General features: G+C 45.0%; 2 protein-coding genes across 2 annotated transcripts; one reads left to right on the forward strand and one right to left on the reverse strand.

Annotated features, from left to right (window-relative positions):
- Window positions 1-7,419: 7,419 nt before the first annotated feature.
- On the forward strand, window positions 7,420-17,867 carry LOC148106425 (long-chain fatty acid transport protein 2-like). Its single transcript, XM_087840146.1, has 10 exons — window positions 7,420-7,970; window positions 9,177-9,386; window positions 13,539-13,697; window positions 13,880-14,004; window positions 14,160-14,354; window positions 15,115-15,205; window positions 15,281-15,479; window positions 16,642-16,739; window positions 16,972-17,102; window positions 17,192-17,867. Exons 1-10 carry the CDS (start codon window positions 7,421-7,423, stop codon window positions 17,363-17,365), a joined length of 1,932 nt encoding a protein of 643 aa, XP_087696272.1. The 5' UTR covers window position 7,420; the 3' UTR covers window positions 17,366-17,867.
- Window positions 17,597-21,330, reverse strand: hdc (histidine decarboxylase). The gene is given in 14 exon segments (XM_006793945.3): window positions 17,597-17,736; window positions 17,739-18,425; window positions 18,576-18,579; window positions 18,701-18,802; window positions 18,905-19,003; window positions 19,087-19,177; window positions 19,307-19,469; window positions 19,576-19,642; window positions 20,155-20,298; window positions 20,371-20,508; window positions 20,596-20,718; window positions 20,797-20,910; window positions 21,021-21,193; window positions 21,303-21,330. Coding segments are annotated over 14 exon segments (1,989 nt in total). The 3' UTR covers window positions 17,597-17,680.
- Between the last annotated feature and the right edge of the window lie 1,111 nt (window positions 21,331-22,441).

Raw genomic sequence — 22,441 nt, forward strand, 5'->3', positions numbered from 1 at the left:
GATGGACAGACTCCCACGCCTCACCCTCCCCTCCCCAGAGTCATTGCTTCAGACGTTGACCACCAACACACCTTCCACCTCTCCCCCCTTCACCCTCACCCTCCCCATTCCAGACTCAACGACCACCACCACCCTCTCCAATCCAGACTCAACGACCTCCATCACACCTCTCACCCCCCTTTCCTCCTCCCTGAAACTCAGAATACACACTGAGGATGTGAGCTGACTATTTCAGAAACAGAAGCCCAGGAAAGCCCCGGACCAGTCGGTGTCTCACCCTCCTGCCTCAAAACCTGTGCCGAACAGCTGGCTCCCATCTTTACTCGCATCTTCAACAGATCCCTGGAGCTGTTTGAAGTTCCCTCCTGCTTCAAATGCTCCACCATCATCCCTGTTCCCAAGAAACCCACCATCACAGGACTGAATGACTACAGATCTGTCGCCTTGACGTCTGTGGTCATGAAATCCTTCGAACAACTGGTGTTGGTCCATCTGAAGGACATTACAGGCCACCAGCTGGACCCTCTGCAGTTTGCCTACTGGGAAAACAGGTCGGCAGTGAACATGGGGCGGCATTACATCCTGCAACACTTCGACCGCCCGGGAACTTATGCCAGGGTCCTGTTTGTGGACTTTAGTTCGGCTTTTAACACTGTCGTACCTGAACTTCTCTCTTCAAAACTCTCCCAGCTCAGTGTGTCACCAGCTACCTGTCAGTGGATCACCAGCTTCCTGACAGACAGAAAGCAACAAGTGAGGCTGGGGGAGATCACCTCTGAAACTCGGTCCCTCAGTATTGGTGACAACTGGGGAAGTACAGTCTTCCACAGGAGCTGCTAATCCAGTTCTACACTGCGGTCATTGAGTCTGTCCTGTGCTCCTCCATCACAGTCTGGTATGGTGCAGCCACTAAACAGGACAGGAGCAGACTGCAGCGGACTGTACGGGCAGCAGAAAGGATCATCGGCGCCCCCCTGCCCTCCATCCAGGATCTATACCTCTCAAGAACCAGGAAACGGGCAGGGAAAATCATCACAGACCCCTCACACCCTGGACACAGACTTTTTGATCTGCTGCCCTCTGGCAGACGGTACAGAAGCCTGCAGACCAGGACCACCCGACATAGGAACAGTTTCTTTCCCCTCGCCATCTCCCTTCTAAACAGTTGACCTGTCACACTGCTCCCACTGCCAGACTGCAACTGCACCTTATGTACATTGTATAGTATTCATTCCACCTCATTTCATTTCTGTATTTTATGTATATAAGTTTAGATTAGTTATTTATAGTTGGTTTACACAGCTTTGTGTATGTATGTGTATGCATGTGTATGCATGTGTAATGTATATATAGACACGTATGTGTGTGTGTGTGTATGTGTGTGTGTGTGTGTGTGTGTGTGTGATTTACATTGCTGTGCTTGAGAGTCACCATCTACCGGAACCAAATTCCTTGTATGTGTCTGCACATATACTTGGCCAATAAACACGATTCTGATTCTGATTCTGATTCTGGTATGACAGTTACCTGGAGTTTGTGTTTATTGAGAATGATGAAGGAAAACCAAAATGTGCTGTGTGCCCTTAAGTGCTAGCAAATGAAGTAATGAAGCCAGCAAAGCTAAAGTTGCATCTCATTACAAAACACCCAGAGTTTTATCAGCATGAAGTTTACAAGGGGCTCCTCGGAAAAATTTTACCCAGTGTAAGATTCCCTGGTCCCCCCCAAAAATGAGAACCCCTCCTTTAAGTTATTGACTCATCTCTCAAACCATAAAAGCAAAACTGTAACGTCTTCAGCAAAAGTTAAGAGAATATCTTTAAATAGTCATTCAAATAACAATGTAGAAGCTGGCAAAAAACAACAATATTGTGTATAAATATAGAGGTGTATATGAAATGTGTCTGTGAATACTTCAAAGTAGTCCAAATACTCAGTGGTCCAAAAGTACACTTAGCAGATGCTGCTTGCTCTTCTCAGTGGCACCAGCAGGACCCGGAAGGAAAAGTTTCCTCACTAACAGAAGGATGACTGTTAGTGAGGACAATGACTTAAAGGCTACCACCTGCAAAAAATGTAATTGCAAGAGCAACACACACAATGATATCACATCTAGACATAAATACAAAAAAGATGGCTTGAGGAAGGTTGCAGATGAGAGCGGCAATGGATCCAAAGCAGAAGCGTCAGATTATGCCTTCAGGATCAAGGGTGCAGACATCGAAGTCCAGCAGCAGCAGTCAGCATACAGCATTAAGGCAAAAGGCCTGCTGGTGGGCACCTGGGATACCTCACACATCATTAACGACATGGCCAAGTTCAAGAGCTTCTACGACGCATTCAAACCAGAGACACACTGGAGCTGGGAGATGGTACCCAGTGCAGAGGCATCGCCCAACAGAGAGGGGACGCAGAGATGTTACTGATTGACGATACAGGCCAGCGATGCAAAGCAATGCTGAAAGATGCGCTGTTTATTCCATCATACCCCCAAGACATTTTCTCAGTAAAGTCAGCCACTACATTAGCAACAGTCAACTTTAAACAAGGGCAGGACATGTTGACCCACAAGGACGAAACATTCAAACATTCAGTTGTATGGCAAATTATACTATTTGCAAACTGAAGTTGAGAGTAATGATAAATAACGCTTGTCATGACGAACAGGGATGGCATGAGATATTAGGTCATTGCAACTATGAAGATATACTAAGATTTCAGAGTGTTAATGGTATGCAAATTACATGAAAAACTGACAGACCTGACCAGGAATGTGAAGTGTGTATCCAGGGAAATCACAAACCCGGAACAGAAATCCCAATACAAGAGCAAAAGCTCCTTCACAAATGGTACACACAGATTTAGCAGGTCTGATGGCCACTAAATCTATTGATGGGTACAAATATGTGCAGTCATTCACTGATGATTATTCAAACTCAGTGTTTGTATATTTCCTGAAGACAAAGAACTGATACACTGCAAGAAACAGAGAAATTTCTAGCAGATGTTGCCCCATATGGCAATGTAAAATGCATCAGATCGGACAATGGTACAGAGTTCACCTGCAGAGATTTCCAAACCCTGCTAAGGAAAAATGGCATTAAGCATGAAACATCAGCGCTGTACTTACCCCATCAAAATGGTACAGCCGCGAGGGGGTAGTGTACTCTTTTTGAAATGGGCAAGTGCATGTTAATTGAGAGTCACTACCAAAATGCCTGTGGAACTATTCCTATCCAAACAGAAGCTGTAAGACAGAACAGATGCTTTAATAAGCGAACAGTTATGGATTTATCAAAAAAAAAGTATCCTACTAGGGAAAGAAGAAAACTTAGTCATCTAAATGACTTTGTAACTGACAACAGTGGTACCAACAAGATCCATACACTATCATAGACTACTGATAACAGGGCAGTGTGTGCTGTCCCACACACATTTAGAATCATCTAACTCAAAGAACTGGATTAAAACTATGGATGAAGAAATCCAATCATTAAGGGAAACGACACTTTCACCCTAACCACTTTACCAAAGAGGAAGAAAACAGTGCGGGGAAAGTGGGTTTATTCCGTTAAGAGTGACATTAAAGGAAATGACTAATACAAAGCGAGATTCATAGCCAAGGGCTACAGCCAGAAGACGGGGATAGATTATGGAGAGACATTCTCACCAGCAGCTAACTTAACAAGCATAAGAGTTCTGTTACAGAAAGCAGCGCAGGACTGTTACTCCATCAAATGGATGTGAAGACAGCATGTTTACACGCTTCCATCGATTATGAAATCTACATTGATCAGCCAGAAGGTTATGAAGAAGGGTGAGGTAAAAATCCTTGTATGAGTTAATCTGGTTGTAACCGGCCCTCGAGGCCATGAGTTCGACACCCCTGGTGTGAGCGGTGAGCACAAACTAAAACGCAGCCGTGAAGAGAGGATGTAATGTGTGTTAGTGTGTAATAAAATTTCCAAAGAACTTCTGGATATTTTGCCTCCGTTGTCATTTTCCTTTGAGTTGATCGCTGTTGATGCTGCGTTGCTCAACAGCAACAATATCCTAATACTTTAAGGTAATTGTTGTGCATATTGTCCATCATCACTAAGTGCTTAGAGCAGCTGGTCCTAGCACACTTCAAATCCTGTCTCCCCCACCACCCTGGACCCCCACCAATTCGCATACCGCCAGAACAGGAGCACAGAGGATGCAGTCTCCATCGCACTGCACTCTGTCCTCTCACACCTGGACAACAACAACACATATGCCAGAATGCTGTTCATAGACTTCAATTCAGCATTCAATACAATCCACCCCTCACAACTCATCAGGAAACTGACAGACCTGGGCATCAGTTCCCTCATCTGCAAATGGTTACTGGACTTCCTGACCAACCGCCCCCAACATGTCCGGCTGGATAACCGCTGCTCATCTACAACCACAATGAACACCGGTGTACCACAAGGCTGTGTGATGAGCCCTTTCCTCTACTCCCTCTTCACCCACGACTGCAGACCTGCTGATGGTTCCAACACCATCATTAAGTTTGCAGATGACACCACAGTGATTGGCCTCATCAGTGACAACGATGAGACCGCCTACAGGGAGGAGGTGGATCGTCTGGCTGAGTGGTGCGACAGAAACAACCTGCTGCTTAACACCGAGAAGACTAAGGAGCTCATCGTGGACTACAGGAGGAATGCTGACCCACATCCACCCATCCACATTAAGGGGACGGCTGTGGAGCATGTGAGCAGCTTCAAGTTCCTGGGAGTCCACATCTACGAGGATCTCATCTGGACGACCAACTGCTCCAAGCTGGTCAAGAAGGCTCACCAGCGCCTCTTCTTCTTGAGGACTCTGAGGAAGAACCACCTGTCCTCAGACATCCTGGTGAACTTCTATCGCTGCACCATCGAGAGCATCCTGACCAACTGTATAACAGTCTGGTATGGAAACTGCTCTGCCTCGGACCGGAAGGCGTTGCAGAGGGTCGTGAAAACTGCCCAGCGCATTGCCGGAGCACCACTTCCTGCCATAAAGGACATCTACAGGAAGCGGTGTCTGAAAAGGGCTGGGAAAATCCTCCAAGACCTCAGTCACCCATCACATGGACTCTTCACCCTCCTGCCCTCTGGGAGGCGCTACAGGACCTCCCAGGTACCAGAACAGCTTCTTCCCCACAGCTATCAGACTCCTGAACTCTGCCTCCTGACATCTGACCCACGTTAAACTCATGGACTGAACATACACACACCCACAACCACCTACACACACACACAATGGACAACTGTACCCTCAAACACACAATAATAACATGGACTGAACCACCACTCACAACCACTAGCACTTTATATAGCCTCTGTAGAAACTATCCACATATCTCACTTATCTTAACTGCACTACTGTATAGTTCTGTGTAAATAATCATTCTGTACATACAATAATTTTTAATCCTACAACTGTTTATAACTTGCATAGTTCACATTTCTGTATAACTGTATATCTCAGATTTCTGTATAGTTTTATATATTTCATATTTATATCCTGTTCATAGCCTGTACATAGCTTGTACTCACTACAGCCTGTACATACTTATAGTTATAGAATATTCATAACAAACTTCATACGTGTACATTATAACATACCATAATAGACCCATTTCTGTAACATACTTACATATCTATATTATTGCTAATATATATTGTAATATATCTATATCATGGCTAAAGCACTTCTGGATGGATGCAAACTGCATTTCGTTGCCCTGTACCTGTGCATGTGCAATGACAATAAAGTTGAATTCTATTCTATTCTATATTGCATAGAACTGAATGTAACTGTATATTATACATTCGATTTCAGATAACTAAATAATTCTGGTTAAATCATTCTGTCAGTGAGACACTTTGATAAGTTTTCAAATATCGAGCACCAAAACCTCTGAACTGGTGGACAGAACCAAAGATCGTGGATGTAATTGTCAGGTGCATTGCCTTGACAGTGTGAGCAGTTGTTAGAAGACGTAAAACCCATCCTGAACATCCATTGACATTTACAGTGCAATCAATGTAGTGTTTTGCATTGCATTCATTTTAGATTGGGATTTCTAATCAATTTAAAGGTTTGCAAGCATATTTGAGACCAGATGTTTTGGTCTAAGCTGACTGATAGATCTGTTTCCCATTTTGCAATAGGAAGGGATATTGACCCATCTATTTTAGAGAGTGTCTTATGTATTTTAGACAGTAATTTGGGGGGTTTGAGATTAAGGAATTGTACCACACTTGGTGGTGTTTGTAATTCGACTTGATTAGGTTTAAATTTCTTTTTTACTATAGATTTTTTTTGTTGATATTCTGAAAATCTATTCTTTTAGATCCCATACTTTATAACTAATCTGTAAAACGGAATTAGTTAAAGAATAAGGTACCTTTAAGGTATTTCTGAAAATGATGATATAAATTTTTAAAGTGGATCTTCTTTAGTAATTAAAATTCAGAAAAAACACCGAATTATAAGTCTCCTATGTTTATTTTTAGTATCTGTGGCAGTACTATCCAATGAAAAAGATAAACCCTCTATAAATTAATAATTAGTTTTTCTCTTCAACAGGTCCAGTGATGGTGGAAGATGGTTTAATATATTGTTTAAAAAAAATAGACCAAGAAAGGAACCTGTTTTCTGCAAACAAAGTTTTTCTATGACATGTGCTTTAAGTTGAGGCAAATCTTTCTTTAAAGTGTGAATAGAAAGTGTAAATAAAATAAAAATAAATGTCTACGAGTGTGTGCCGTGTGTAGTAATAATAATAATAATAATAATAATGGATTGGATTTATATAGCGCTTCAAGGCACCCAAAGCGCTTTACAATGCCACTATTCATTCACTCTCGCATTCACACACTGATGGAGGCAAGCTACGGTTGTAGCCACAGCTGCCCTGGGGCAGACTGACAGAAGCGAGGCTGCCATATCGCGCCATGGGCCCCTCTGGCCAACACCAGTAGGGTAAAGTGTCTTGCCCAAGGACACAACGACCAGGACAGAGAGCGCAGGGATCGAACCGGCGACCTTCCGACCTTCCGGTTACAGATACGCCTCCCAACCCGTATCTGACCCTGATCCACGGTCGCCCCCAGTAACTAGTAACAAAATCCAGTCTTGGTTTGCAGTAACTATGGGTCATATGAGACATAAGCTATTAATACCTCAGAATGGCCCCTGAATGCCCTAATGTGACCTTGTTGTTAGGAGTAACCGGGTGAATAACATTAAAGAAAAAAAAATCAGGCGATATATAGGCATATGTTTAAAAAATATAATTCCTCGGTTTTTAAATGATCACTACTTCATCAAATTCCCATGACTCCTCCCTAGTAAAGAAAAGAGGAAAAGGGGAGAGAAAGTTAAGGAGGAGTAAACGGAAATGATCCAAAAGGTGCTGGAGGCTCCTGAAAGTCGATCATTTGGATCCAGCAGCAGGTCTGACATATTCCTCTTGATTAAAGAAATGCTTGCATATATTTTGTGCACCGCGTTGGCAGTCTTGCCCTTACTGATTTACTTCCGGAATCCTTATTTTTTGAAAGATTTAAGATACACATTTCTTGCCATTTATGTCGGTATACGCATGAGCAGAATTGAGAAAAAGTTTTACAGTATTTTAGATCGTTTTCTAGACAAAGTGGCGGAGCATCCGCATAAGAAGTTCATAGTTTACGAGGAAAGCTCCTACACGTACAGCCAAGCCGACAGAGAAAGCAACAAAGTGGCCAGGGCTCTGTTAACGCATGCCCACCTCAAGGAGGGAGACACGGTAGCCCTCTTCTTGGGCAACGAGCCGTGGTTTGTATGGATCTGGCTCGCACTGTCCAAGCTGGGATGCACAGCTTCCTTTCTCAACGTCAACATAAGATCCAAATCCCTGCTGCACTGTTTCTCCTGCTGTGAAGCCAAAGTCCTGATCGCTGGCGCTGGTAAGCTGCGTAAATACTGCAGTGAGCTGTTGGCGTTTGTTTTAATGAAATGAACTTTAAACGTGCTGCATATCTTTCGTTTTTTAATATCATGTGATCATATTGTCTAATTAATTTAAAAAGATCTTTTTGTATCTTTGACTATTTTTTTTTTTTAGAATAGAATAGAATAGCCTTTATTGTCATTGTACAAAGTACAACGAAATTGGAGTGCCACTCCCTTGGTGCAAAATGCAAAATAAATATAAATGTAAAATATAAAAAGTACAATAAAACAACCGTAGTACTCAGACAATAATAAGTACAATATATACAGGATAGCAGCATAATATAATGACAATGGCAAGTCTAGTTAAGCAGGTTTAATTGTTTTGTGCTTATTTACTGCGGCGATAGCTCTGGGAAAGAAGCTATCCCTGAATCTGTTTGTCCTGGTTTTATGTGACCTGTACCGTCGGCCTGACGGTAATAGTTCAAACAGTTGATTACTGGGGTGAGAGTAGTCCTTAATGATATTGCCAGCTCTGCTGAGGTATCGGGAGTTTGCAATGGCCTCCAGACTGGGCAGAGAGCAGCCAGTGATCTTCTGGGCTGTGTTGATGACCCTCTGCAGTCCTTTCCTGTCTGCAACTGAGCACCCTGCATACCATGTTGTTATGCCGTACGTTAGGATGCTCTCTATGGTGGCTCTATAGAATGTCACCAGCAGCCTCTCCTTCAGGTTGTTCCTCCTGAGCACTCTCAAAAAATGGAGACGCTGCTGGGCCTTTTTTACCACCGCCGTGGTATTTGCAGTCCAGGAGAGATCATCAGAGATCTGCACGCCCAGAAACCTCATGGAGTGTACCCTCTCCACACAGTTCCCGTGAATGTAGAGTGGGGCCGGGTCTGCTCTGCCCTTCCTGAAGTCCAAAATAAGTTCTTTAGTTTTCGTGGTGTTCAGTTGGAGGTTGTTAACTGAACACCACTCAGTCAATCTGTTAACCTCATCTCTGTAGTCCGACTCATCCCCCCTTGAGATGAGTCCAACCACTGTGGTGTCATCCGCGAACTTTTAATCTGGGAGGTTTGGACTGCACTAAAGTTGCATGGGCATATCTTATTAATTTCACCATCAAATAGATAGACTGTTTATTAAACACACATTTATGTAACCCTGTAATGACTGATCAGCACCTCTTTTCTTTTTACCTCCCTCGCTCTCAGACCTTCAAGGAGCAATAGAGGAGGTGCTGCCCACTTTGAAGCAGCAGGGTATCCGTGTGTTTATCCTCCGTGAGCACTGTCATGTGGACGGCATCGAAAGCCTCTCTGACAAAATTCAGATGGAGTCAGACGAGGCCCTGTCCCCTCAGCTCAGGGCCAGCATTAACATCAAGAGCCCTGCGGTGTACATCTACACATCAGGAACCACAGGTAACCTCGAGGGCTTATCTGGCCTCGACTTATATACAACTATCGTGCAGAGGTTGAGTAATAGCAGTGGGGAGAAAAGTGATGACGATTCTAATGACTGACAGGATCCCATGAAAACAACACAACAGTCATTTAGCTTTTTTTCATGAAAATTATTAACCTATCACCATAAAAGTTACCCCTCTCATTATTTCATCATTTGGTTTGGTCCAGGTGCACGCGCTCCTAACTGACGCAGAGCGCCAGCGCGGGATGTAGGGTGAATCCGTTAAGAGGGATGTCTGGGAATTTAAAAAGAAAAGAGAGACAGCTGGAAATTAAACTCAAAGCGACGCTCACATGAAAGACACTGTCTGACTTTCCTTGTTTTAGTTAGCTTATTTCATTTATAAGAGTAAATAATATGTTTGCGTTATTTTAGCCAACATGTAAGGATACAGCCAGACTCCTTGTACATAGGTATACGGCATAGATAAGAAGTAAAATTCATGTATATCTAAAAAGGTAACATATATTTTATTTGTCATGTTTGTCTCCTCCGTGAATCGCAACCTTATCGTGGTGGAGGGGTTTGTGTATCCCAGGGATCCCAGGGGCTATGTTGTCTGGGGGCTTTTGCCCCCTGGTAGGGTCTCCCATGGCAAATTGGTCCTGGGTGAGGGACCAGACAAAGAGCGATTCAGAAGACCCCTATGAAAAAAACACAGAGGGAACAGTTTACCCTGCCCAGGATAGGGTTACCGGGGCCCCGCCCTGGAGCCAGGCCCGGGGAGGGTGCCCGAGGGCGAGCGTCTGGTGGCCGGGCCTTAGTCCATGGGGCCCGGCCGGGCACAGCCCGAAGAGGAGACATGGGCCCATCCTCCCGCAGGCCCACCACCCGCAGGAGGCGCCATAGGGGTCGGGTGCATTGTGTGCCGGGTGGCGGCCAGGAGCGGAGGCCCTGGCGGACTGACCCCCGGCTGCCAAGACTGACAATAGGGACATGGAATGTCACCTCTCTGGTGGGGAAGGAGCCTGAGTTAGTGCGTGAGGTTGAGAGGTACCGGCTAGATATAGTCGGGCTCACCTCTACGCACGGCTTGGGCTCTGGAACCAGTCTCCTGGAGAGGGGCTGGACTCTGTCTCAGTCTGGAGTTGCCCCTGGTGAGAGGCGGCGGGCTGGGGTGGGTATTCTAATATCCCCTCGGCTTGCTGCCGGTACATTGGGGTTTTTCCCGGTGGACGAGAGGGTTTGTTCCCTGCGCCTTAGGGTCGGGGAACGGGTCCTGACTGTCATCTGCGCTTATGCGCCGAGTGGCAGTTCGGAGTACCCAGCCTTCTTAGAGTCCCTGGGGGGGGTGCTGGAAGGTGCTCCACCTGGAGACTCTGTTGTCCTGCTGGGAGACTTCAATGCTCACGTGGGTAACGACAGCGAGACCTGGAGGGGCGTGATTGGGAGGAACGGCCTCCCTGATCTGAACCCGAGCGGTGCTTTGTTATTGGACTTCTGTGCTAATCACAGTTTGGCCATAACGAACACCTTGTTCGAACATAAGAGTGTCCATAAGTGCACGTGGCACCAGGACGCTCTAGGCCGTAGGTCGATGATCGATTTTGTAATCGTATCACCAGACCTGCGACCATATGTTCTGGACACTCGGGTAAAGAGAGGGGCTGAGCTGTCAACTGATCACCACCTGGTGGTGAGTTGGATCAGGTGGCGGGGGAGGACGCTGGACAGACCTGGTGCACCTAAACGCGTAGTGAGGGTGTGCTGGGAATGACTAGCAGAGGCCCCAGTCCGCGAGATCTTCAACGCACACCTCCGGCAGAGCTTCAACAGCATTCCGAGGGAGGCGGGGGACATTGAGTCCGAATGGACCATGTTCAGCGCCTCCATTGCCGAAGCTGCTGCATTGAGCTGCGGCCGCAAGGTGGTTGGTGCCTGCCGTGGTGGTAATCCCCGAACCAAATGGTGGACACCAGAGGTGAAGGGAGCCACCAGGCTGAAGAAGGAGTCCTATCGGGCTTGGTTAGCCTGTGGGACTCCGGAGGCAGCCGACAGGTATCGACAGGCCAAGCGGAATGCGGCTCGGGCAGTGGCTGAAGCAAAAACTCGGGTGTGGGAGGAGTTCGGAGAGGCCATGGAAAAAGACTTTCGGACTGCCTCGAAGAGGTTCTGGCAAACCGTCAGGCGTCTCAGGAGGGGAAAGCGGTGCTCTACCTGCACTGTGTATAGTGCTGGCGGAGCGCTGCTGACGTCGACTGAGAAAATTGTCAGGCGGTGGAAGGAATACTTCGAGGACCTCCTTAATCCCACTGACGCGTCTTCCAAGGAGGAAGCAGAGTCTGGGGATGAGGGGAATGACCCGCCAATTTCTGGGGGCGAGGTCACTGAGGCAGTTAAACAACTCCTTGGTGGCAGAGCCCCTGGTGTTGATGAGGTCCGCCCCGAGTTCCTGAAGGCTCTGGACGTTGTAGGGCTGTCCTGGCTGACACGCCTCTGCAATGTTGCGTGGAGATCAGGGGCAGTACCCGTGGATTGGCAGACCGGGGTGGTGGTCCCCATCTTTAAGAAGGGGGACCGGAGGGTGTGTTCCAACTACAGGGGGATCACACTCCTCAGCCTCCCCGGGAAAGTCTATGCAAGGGTGCTGGAAAGGAGAGTTCGTCCGCTAGTCGAACCTCTGATGCAGGAGGAACAATGCGGTTTTCGTCCTGGTCGCGGAACACTGGACCAGCTCTTCATCCTCTCGAGGATACTTGAGGGTGCATGGGAGTTTGCCCAACCAGTCTACATGTGTTTTGTGGACTTGGAGAAGGCATTCGACCGTGTCCCTCGGGGTGTCCTGTGGGAGGTGTTGCGGGAGTATGGGGTGTCTGGCCCATTGCTACGGGCCATTCGATCCCTATACAACCGTTGCAAGAGCTTGGTTCGCATTGCCGGCAATAAGTCGGACTCGTTCCCGGTGGGTGATGGGCTCCGCCAGGGCTGCCCTTTGTCACCGGTTCTGTTCATAATTTTTATGGACAGGATTTCTAGGCGCAGCCAAGTGGCGGAGGGCTTTCGCTTTGGTGGCCTCAGGATCTCATCTCTGATTTTTGCGGATGATGTGGTTCTGTTGGCTTCATCGGGTGAGGGCCTCCAGCTCGCACTGGAGCGGTTCGCAGCCGAGTGTGAAGCAGCGGGAATGAGGATCAGCACCTCCAAATCTGAGGCCATGGTTCTCAGCCGGAAAAGGGTGGAGTGCCCACTCCGGGTCGGGGATGAGGTCCTGCCCCAAGTGGAGGAGTTCAAGTATCTCGGGGTCTTGTTCGCGAGTGATGGGAGAAGGGAGCCGGAGATCGACAGACGGATTGGGGCTGCAGCTGCAGTAATGCAGACGCTGCACCGGTCCGTTGTGGTGAAGAGGGAGCTGAGTGTAAAAGCGAAGCTCTCAATTTACCGGTCGATCTACGTCCCTACCCTCACCTATGGCCACGAGCTGTGGGTAGTGACCGAAAGGACGAGATCGCGGATACAAGCGGCGGAAATGAGCTTCCTCCGAAGGGTGGCTGGCATCTCCCTTAGAGATAGGGTGAGAAGTTCGGCCATCCGGGAGGGGCTCAGAGTAGAGCCGCTGCTTCTCCACATCGAAAGGAGCCAGCTGAGGTGGTTTGGGCATCTGGTAAGGATGCCCCCTGGGCGCCTCCTGGGTGAGGTGTTCCAGGCATGTCCCACCGGGAGGAGGCCCCGGGGCAGACCCAGGACACGCTGGAGAGATTATATCTCTCGGCTGGCCTGGGAACGCCTTGGTGTTCCCCCGGATGAGCTGGAGGAGGTGGCTGGGGAGAGGGAGGTCTGGGCCTCTTTGCTTAGGCTGCTGCCCCCGCGACCCGGCCCCGGATAAAGCGGATGAAGATGGATGGATGGATGGATGGATATTTTATTTGTATTGGGTGTAAGGTACCAGTTAGTGTAAAAAACTAAAACTAAAACCCAAACTAAATAAAAATAAATTGATGAAATAATCCTATAATGAAAAATATTAAAAATAAAAAATCTATTTATCTAAGCAGAATATTGACCCATGTCTGCACAGTGTTATATTTTAGGAGTTTTCACAGTTCACAGTATTTAATTGGTGGGACACCTGAGAATGAGGACTAACTGTGCTACATCTGTTTTTACAGGGCTTCCAAAAGCAGCTGTGCTTAAACACGAGAGGGTTTGGATGGGAAGTTTTCTCCTGACTTTTGTTGGTGTGCGCTCAGATGATGTAATCTACATAAATCTCCCTCTGTATCACAGTGCTGCTTTTCTTATGGGACTTTGTGGAGCTATAGAAAGAGGTAATACATGACACATTACCTAAAAATAAAGCCACAAATCAAGATTTCACCTGGATTTATTGCAGGTTAAACCAATATAGTTTGTACTTTGAAGTCCTAAAGTTCACCTTGCAGAGTTTACAACACTAAACTTTTAGCATGAAGCGGCATATTTGCTGAACTCTGTATCTTTCCATTTTTAGGCACCACTGTTGTTTTGAGAAGCAAGTTCTCTGCCTCCAACTTTTGGAATGACTGTAGAAAGTACAATGTGACTGTCATCCAGTACATAGGCGAGGTTATGCGCTACCTCTGCAACACACCGAAGGTTAACACAAGTTTAAGGTCATAGTAATGACAATATTGTGATGTGCATTAGAAGCTCAAACTGTTTTAATGATTTCTACCAACCTGCTTCAGTCAGGAGCAATGTTTCTTATGGTCATTGTTTATGTTCGCACCTCTCCTTTGGCCTTCTTTTAGAGAGACAATGACAAGGATCATAAGGTCCGACTGGCCGTAGGGAACGGAATAAGGGAAGACACCTGGGTTGAGTTCCTGGAGCGATTTGGGACCATTGGTATCCGTGAATGCTACGGAGCAACTGAAGGGAATGTTGGCTTTATCAACTATGTTGGGAAAATTGGAGCTATGGGCAGAGAACATTTTCTCTACAAAGTAAGATGTAATAATAATAATACATTATATTTATAGGCACCTTTAAGACCCTTAAGGTCACAAAAAAATAGCAACAATACAATATAATAACATATTACAAAATAAACTTTAAACATAAGGTAAATGAGGGAAAAAAGCAAGCATGAAAGTATGAAAGGTAAGCAAGGTAAAAATCGACTAAGACGGAATCAAGGGTATGCAATTCTGAATAGACGGGTTTTGAGACGTGATTTCTAATTAATGAGAGAGTTTGTAGTCCAGAGATCTGGTGGAAGTGCATTCCAAAGTCTCGAGGCAGAATAACTAAAGACTCTGAGTCCCATGGTAGTCAGGCGAGCAGGTGGAAGAGACCGAAGGGAAGCTGAAGAAGAGCGGAGTGTACGAGGGGATGAGTATGTATGGAAAGATCGGATAAATATGGAGGAGCAAGGTTGTGAAGATGGGTAGATACAGCCATTTGTTCAGATGAATTTTGCAAACCTAAGCCATGCTTAGAAGAACCATGGCTTAAGTCATAGCTTTTTTAGAGAAACATTTTGTCACTCAAGTAACTTCAGTCTCAGCTGAATGCAACAACCTTATAAAGAGTACATTTGCATAATGGCTGAAACTAGTGCCACTGGTGGACAATTGGCTGTGAGTCTCTGTGAGGTCAGTGAGCCTTTTTTCAGAGGTTAACTGGACCTCTGTATATGGAGATGTGGCATGATTTATATGACTAACTGCTTATTCTCTTCAATGTATCTGTAAACTGTTTCAGATGGCATGCAAATATGCCCTCATAAGGTTTGACACAGAAAAAGAGGAGCCAGTCAGAGACTCTAGAGGATTTTGTGTTGAAGTCCCAAGAGGTGAGCCTGTTTCCTAAAGTGCCGTCTTGCCTTTTAAGCTGCTATTTAAACGTATACTGTTACTTTTACTCGCAGGAGAAACTGGTCTGCTTGTGGCAAAGATTGGAAAAAGAGCACTTTTCAGTGGCTATGTCAAGGACAAGCAGCAGACAGACAAAAAGAAGCTAAGAGATGTGTTCGAGATAGGCGACATGTACTTTAACAGTGGCGATCTTCTAAAGATTGACGACGAGGGATTCATCTTCTTCCAAGACCGCATTGGAGACACTTTCAGGTCTGTGAAACATAATAAATGAATTTGACAAGCTGGGTGAAAGGTCAGGACAAGGAGTACCAGAGAGTGTTTTTTGTCTTAAAAGCACAACTTAGTGTGACCCCCAAAAAGTTGATTCTGTTAATCTGGACGTAGCGTTTTCAGTGGGAGAAACGTTATGTCACTCATCTAAGTGACTGCACTCAAACCGGCGTTCCTCCCCATCCAGGATGTGTACATCGTCATCATTGAAAGAGTGTCCACTGCCCTGTAAATGTATAAATCCTGGCAATCCTCCTGGCACTTTACAGCATACACTATATTACTCTGTTTGTGTTGGGGAACCCGATCCTTGGGGTGGACCAGTTTTTGGTGCAGCGTGTTTTGGGGTTTAAAAGCCACAGAGACTCAGTGTTTAGAAAAAATGTGTCTCAACTGATCCAATACTCCTGACACATACGGGATCACTACGGGTTAGCACTTAAATGGTAAATGGTAAATGGCCTGTATTTATATAGCGCTTTACTAGTCCTTAAGGACCCCAAAGCGCTTTACATATCCAGTCATCCACCCATTCACACACACAGGTGATGGCAAACTACATTGTAGCCACAGCCGCCCTGGGGCGCACTGACAGAGGCGAGGCTGCCGGACACTGGCGCCACCGGGCCCTCTGACCACCACCAGTAGGCAACGGGGGGTGAAGTGTCTTGCCCAAGGACACAACGACCGAGACTGTCAAAGCCGGGGCTCGAGCCGGCAACCTTCCGATTACAAGGCGAGCTCCCAACTCTTGAGCAACGATCGCCTTAGGCAGCAGTTGTCCTTCTTTCCTGGAACAGATGAATGTTTAACAGATTGCTTAAAAAACCTTTAACCCAGGCTGGGGTTATAGTTGTAAAATAAGGCCAGAAAGTTTAATTCTTCACTTGAAATAGAATTTAAGCTATGGAAAAAACAGTAAAACCCTCAAGTTTAGGATATATCATATATAGTTTCAGAATTACGGACACTATGGTGAGTCTAATCTAATTGCTTTCAGTATTCTTTATAGTTAAACCTAAACATCTTTGATGAACTATTATCTCAGTGTTTTAGGGAAGTTTGTTACTTTTGTGTGTCCCTGCTTAAAAGATACACTGCAGCTGAGTTCCGCAAATACTCTATATTATATCTGTTACAGGTGGAAAGGAGAAAATGTGGCAACCACAGAGGTGGCTGACCACCTGCTCGCAGTTGACTTTGTTGAAGAGGCTAATGTCTATGGTGTGAAGGTGCCAGGTAACAATGACACTAAAAGCAAGATTATTGTGATGTATGTCTCATAAATATTACAAACAACTTTTTTCCAGAATTCTAAGAAAAAAACTCAGAATTCAGAAGTTTTTTCTTGGAATTCTGAGATTAATCGCATATTTCTGACATACTGAGGAAAAACTCAGAATTTTTGGATTAATGTCAGGATTCTGAGGGGTATTTTTTTCTTCTTTTTACTTTGACCTTCACTGAATAGGACATGAGGGAAGAATTGGAATGGCAGCACTGAATCTAAAAGAAAATATGGACTTTGATGGCAAAGCTTTATATCAGCATGTCAAAAACTACTTGCCCAGTTACGCAAGACCACGCTTCGTTCGCGTACAGGTAAATAAAGTTCAAAGAATGATCACATTAAGACATATCTGCATATATTTTAGCAATAATCCCGTAACCATTTTATTTTTCTCTGGCAGGATGCATTGGTAGTGACGAGCACTTTTAAGCAGATGAAGGTGAAGCTGGCAGAGGAAGGTTTTAACCCTGCTCTCATCAAGGATCCTCTGTTTTACCTGGAAGACAATAAGGGCTACATACCCATGACTCAGGAGACATTCAACTGCATTGCAGAAGGAAGACTCAGGCTTTAAACGAGTTCAGCGCTGATTTTTTTATTGTCAGTCTCAAAAAGATTAGTGTTGATTTATGACAAACAACCTTTATATTGTGGATATACAAACATATAATGGCATGCATTTAATTTTTTTATATTTCAACTCATTTTAGTCTGAAATACTTTGTTTTTTAATGATTTTTATATGAATAAATCCCATATCGCCGACACTGTTATTTGGTGACTGTGTTGGTTGACTGTGTGCTGAAGTAAACTGCTTATCAATTAATAGGTGAATTATTGTGTGGATGTGAAGTACACTTTGTGCTGGTTTTGGGCTCATCAGAGGAGTTTAGGAGCAGTGGAAGTTTCCAGCGGTGTAGGAGGGCGGGCTGTGTTTGTTACAGCAGAGGAAGATATACAGTTCACTCTTCTGCAGGTGGAGGGTAAGTGCTTTTGAGCTGCTGGCGAAACCTTCAGAGGGCAGCAGAGCTGGTGCCGACCACACTGCACCCACTGGTTACAGAAGCTGGGAACGCTGTAGAACTTTGTCAGCTTTTTCAGGACCTGTTTTCCCAGATCATTTGAAGGCATCTCCTCAACATTTATTGTCGCACCAGATCCTGTTGTTGATCCTTCGACTATAGGCCTCGTTTCAAAATCATAGCCGCACAGGGGCCTGATATAAGTGTAAGGCAGGGGCTCGCTGTTGCAGCTAAGAGATCGCATTGGTCTTCTAGACCGATTCCAAGCCTTGTCAATCCACAACTCCACTTGAGCTTTTTCCAGCCTGGCAACAGCATCCTCTTTCTCATCAGACCCGGTGTCTAAGACCGGGTCTTGGTATTCTTCATCACCTATTACATCATCTTCCCCTGATTGTGACTGGTCAGCATAATTCAAAGCCTGTGTCTCAGCCAGGAGAGTGGAAGCTGTTTTACAGATAATGCCCCAGTCCCTCAGGATGTCATCGGCAGTAGTGTACTGTGAGGTTACCGTAAACCGGATGATGCGTTTGGTATAAATATCTGCAGGAATGAGGTACATGGTGCCTGACCGGGTCAGTCTCCTCAGCAGCTCCTGGGTCAAAGCGTTCCCTCCCAACAAAAAGAAGATACAATAAAATGTTCATAAGTCTTTGTGTAAAGCCACAAAACCCTTACTAACACATCTGTGTTTACCCCTTTCCTACTATTTTTGCCATTTCACCTGGGAACTAGCTGACCACATTCAGGTATATAACAAACCACCCTTGAACAAGGCGTAATAGGGACTTCTTAGCACATGTCAGTAATGATTTTCTGGTGAAAACTATAAGGTCAACATATTTATAGTTTACTGCACAATTCAGATACAAGGACAAGTTGCATACTTTCAGGCAGAAGACCACCAGGCCGAGGTGCCTCTTAGCAGGAACCTCAAAATCTGTGTTGCTCCTAATATGAGACTCCAAGAGTTTTGCCATCTCAATCCCCTAAAAAAACCCCCAAAGCAAACAAAAAAAACATTCACATTAAATACACTTTCTATAATGGAAGTCTAATATTGATATCTATTTTAGAAGAATGCCACTTACATGTCTGATATGAGCCTGGAGGTTTTTCAATCCAAAGGAGCGCAGAACAAACCAGAGCTTCAGAGCACGGAAGCGTCGACTGAGAGGTATTTGCCAGTGCTGAACCAAAGAAAAAAAGTAGTGTAATCGCTCCAGATGAGACTGTAGCATTTTGAACTGGTGAATAAGTGATGATGACGAACCATAAAGTCGGTGGCTGCCTGTGAGTTTTCATGTCTGAGGTAAACAGGATCAACACTGAAGGTCTGCTGGAGCTTGTATTTATCCTTTACCCTGAGATCAACAGTTAATTAAATCACCAGCTTAAAAGCATTCTTCTGTTTAAATTTGCACTTTGTCAGATGTAATTTTGCAGATATTATAGAGACAGAGTTGAGGTATGGCTTAAATGTCTCTACTCACCAGAATGCTGTGCAGTCAAAATGGACCATCATCCACTTAGAAGGGTTGAAAACAAAAGAGTGCGCAAATTCAATGCCCTTCATTGACCAGCGGAGCTCCGGACAAAAGTAGGCAGAGCCAGCATACGCGGCATCAACGTGGAGCCAGAGTCCCTCCTCATCACCTGCAAAAAGATTTCAATTTCACTTCTAACTTCATCTTATGTATGCAAAGTATAAAAATAAGTCTGACTCTGCAGTATGATTTGGAAGTAAAATTAAAAGACACACAGACTGGTCCCAGCTCCGATAGCTTATCGAAGGCACACGCTCCTGTAGTTCCCAGAGTTGAACACAGCTGAAAATGACAGAATGGGTCAGATGAGATCCAACATGCAACACGGGTTTGTTGTGTACTTTTGAAGCTAAAAATCACAGTTTCCTCATGATATACAAGTGTCCCGATTAATGATGTAGAAAGTTTTGCTACTTATTTTCATATTTTTTTCCAAGTTTAAAAAGAAATTATTTGGACAATTTTTCAGTTTTAAAAGAAATGAAGCTGAACTTCAACTTCCAGACATTTGATTTTCTTTAAATGCACCATCAAAAAAATAGATTGTAAAACAGTTTCTGCATGCATCTGTGTTTGCCATGCAGCAGAAAAATCAAACAAAGGCACTGATTGGCTGATGCTACAGTCTGCCGATTCTGATTTTTATATACTGCAGCGTTAGTATACGCTTTTAAAAATGTGATGGGTATTGTGGCACATGTTAGGTATTCGGTGTAAGCTACTAGATTCAAAACAATATGGGGATTCTTAAATTCTCTGCAGAAATGTCCCATTGAGGTTTCAAACACACATACCAGGAAGGGGACAAGTCCTCTTGCCCTGTCTTCTTGTATGGCTTGTTTTAAAGTGTCTCCTCTCAGAGACAACTCGTCATCGGTCGGCAGAAACCTGATCTTCACCAGTGAGATCAGTCCTGCCTTTTCAACTGACGAATGAGCCTATAAAAGCAACATCTGATCAGCTTTACGGTTCAGTTTATCAGGCTGATAGGAAGCTTCTGTGCAGCTTACCTGATCTGAAGCGTAGGCCACTAGTCTTGAGTTTATGACCGAGTCGTCCACGTCCTGGTCAAGCTCGGCCTGCAGCTGCAGGATTTTGTCTTTCCTGGCTGCCAGCAGAGCAACCAGTGTGCTCTCACTGACTGTACTCTGCCAAGTAGGTCAGAAACACAATGAGGCCCCCGAAAGACTGTAAACTTCGTGGCTTTAGAGCAAACAGATTAGGATGTTGCACACCTGCAGGATGCCTCCACCTCTGCTGTCAGGATGGTAGTGAAGAAAGAAAGAGGGGAGCTCTAGTGCTTTACACAGCCAGTCCATCACATTCATTTCCAGCTCTGTGCATGCTGGGCTTGAGGCCTGAAAAAACAAGCAAATAGGACATCACTGAAGCAGATGGTAGCATGTGATTGATTGTCTTTTTTGGTCATTGCGTACCCAAGTGAACCCAACACAGTTGATTGCATCTGCCAGCATATCCCCGAGCATAGAGGGCCATGAAGTCAGACTGGGATAGTAGGCGTGCATGTGAGGGCTCTGCCAGTGAACCACCTGGGCAGACAGATAGGAAAACACTCGCTTGCCATAAATGTATTTCATGATCATTTCAGTGAACTGAGCAAGCAAGATGAATTCAAATTGGGTTTTGCTGTGACACTTACCCCAGGCATGATGACCTTCTCAATGTCATTGAAGATATTCTCCCAGTCCTCCGGCTCCGTAGGTGCAGCCTCAGGAAGAAGCTGCCTCATGTAGCCAGGTTTCACATCAGGAATGACCCTCCTCTCCCTGATGGAGCCCAGGTACTTTGTGATGTAGTCCACCATCTCCTTACCTGATCAATAAGAGATCACTGCAAGTTATTCATATTCATTTTCTTTATTATGTGCTTGTTGGCATTTGAAGTTAAATATCAACATCATCCAAAATGAGTCCATGATTACCTCTGCAATTGTATTCCTCAGCTTGCATTTTCCGAGATGAGACCTCTTCGAGTTACTTTGTCGTGTGTAACAGGTGACTGCAGTGAGGCTTTGTGTATTTGGGAGCAGAGATTACACCACTATATAGATCCTGTTGTGAAGAACACGCCCCAAATTGGTGACGCATTTGAACCACAAGGCAAATGTCTTTCATGTATTTTTTTCCATCACTGGCTTCACATTTGCACTAAATATTTACTTTCGTCTTGCAGCCGGGGATCTAATTTTTTGCATATCCACGTGAAATGATACAGGATTAGAACAATATAATCAATAGCGTAATAGGTTATATAAAAGTTATGAAGAATTCTTTTTCACCATTACACCTGAATCCCTCTGTAATGCAGAAAAAATAATTTATGTGTCAAATCAGATTATACAGAGACCCTTATATTTTCAAACTGGTGTTCAGGCCCCCTCACAAGGTTTCTGCTTTTTTTTTTGTGCGTGTGTGTGTAAATTATATATTTGGTGACATCTCTCTGACCCTTAATCTTTATGGAAACACAATTCGATACAATTAACCTTCAGTCTCATTTCCTCCCCTCTTCTCGCTCCAACAGGTTATGAATGATGATGGATCAGGATGAGTGATATTTTCTGTCATGGTCCTGGGTCGGTGACCCAGCGCTTTGAGTTTGTTATTATCATTTTTCTAGTTTATTCTGATTTCGTATTTGTTCTTAGGGTTGTGTCTCTCCTCTGTGTTCTGTTCGTGTCCCCAGTTGGTTGTGTAAAACAGTCTGTGTGTTTCCTGTTTTACTTTGTAGGTTGTGTCTCGTTATGTCCATTAGTTCCAGCTGTGTCCCCGCCTGTCTGCCATTTCCTAATTACCTGGTGTATGTATTTATAGTGCGTGTCTGCCTGTGCTCCTCGTCGCGTCGTCTGTGTTCATTCCTTATGTTTCTCTACGTCTCTCTGTTCTGCCGTCCTCATCTGCTATCTCCGAGTTTCTCCCGCTGACCTTATGTTCCAGGTTTGTTTGTTATTTTCACCCAGTTTAGGTTTATGTTCTGTCCTGCCCTAGCTTCTGTTATTTGCACTGTAAATAAAACCCACTTGCACCTCCACCATTGTCTGCCATTGGATTCTCCTTTCTC

The sequence above is a fragment of the Neolamprologus brichardi genome, chromosome 1 (assembly GCF_056152115.1).
Source record: "Neolamprologus brichardi isolate AB-2024 chromosome 1, ASM5615211v1, whole genome shotgun sequence".
Lineage (NCBI taxonomy): Eukaryota > Metazoa > Chordata > Actinopteri > Cichliformes > Cichlidae > Neolamprologus > Neolamprologus brichardi.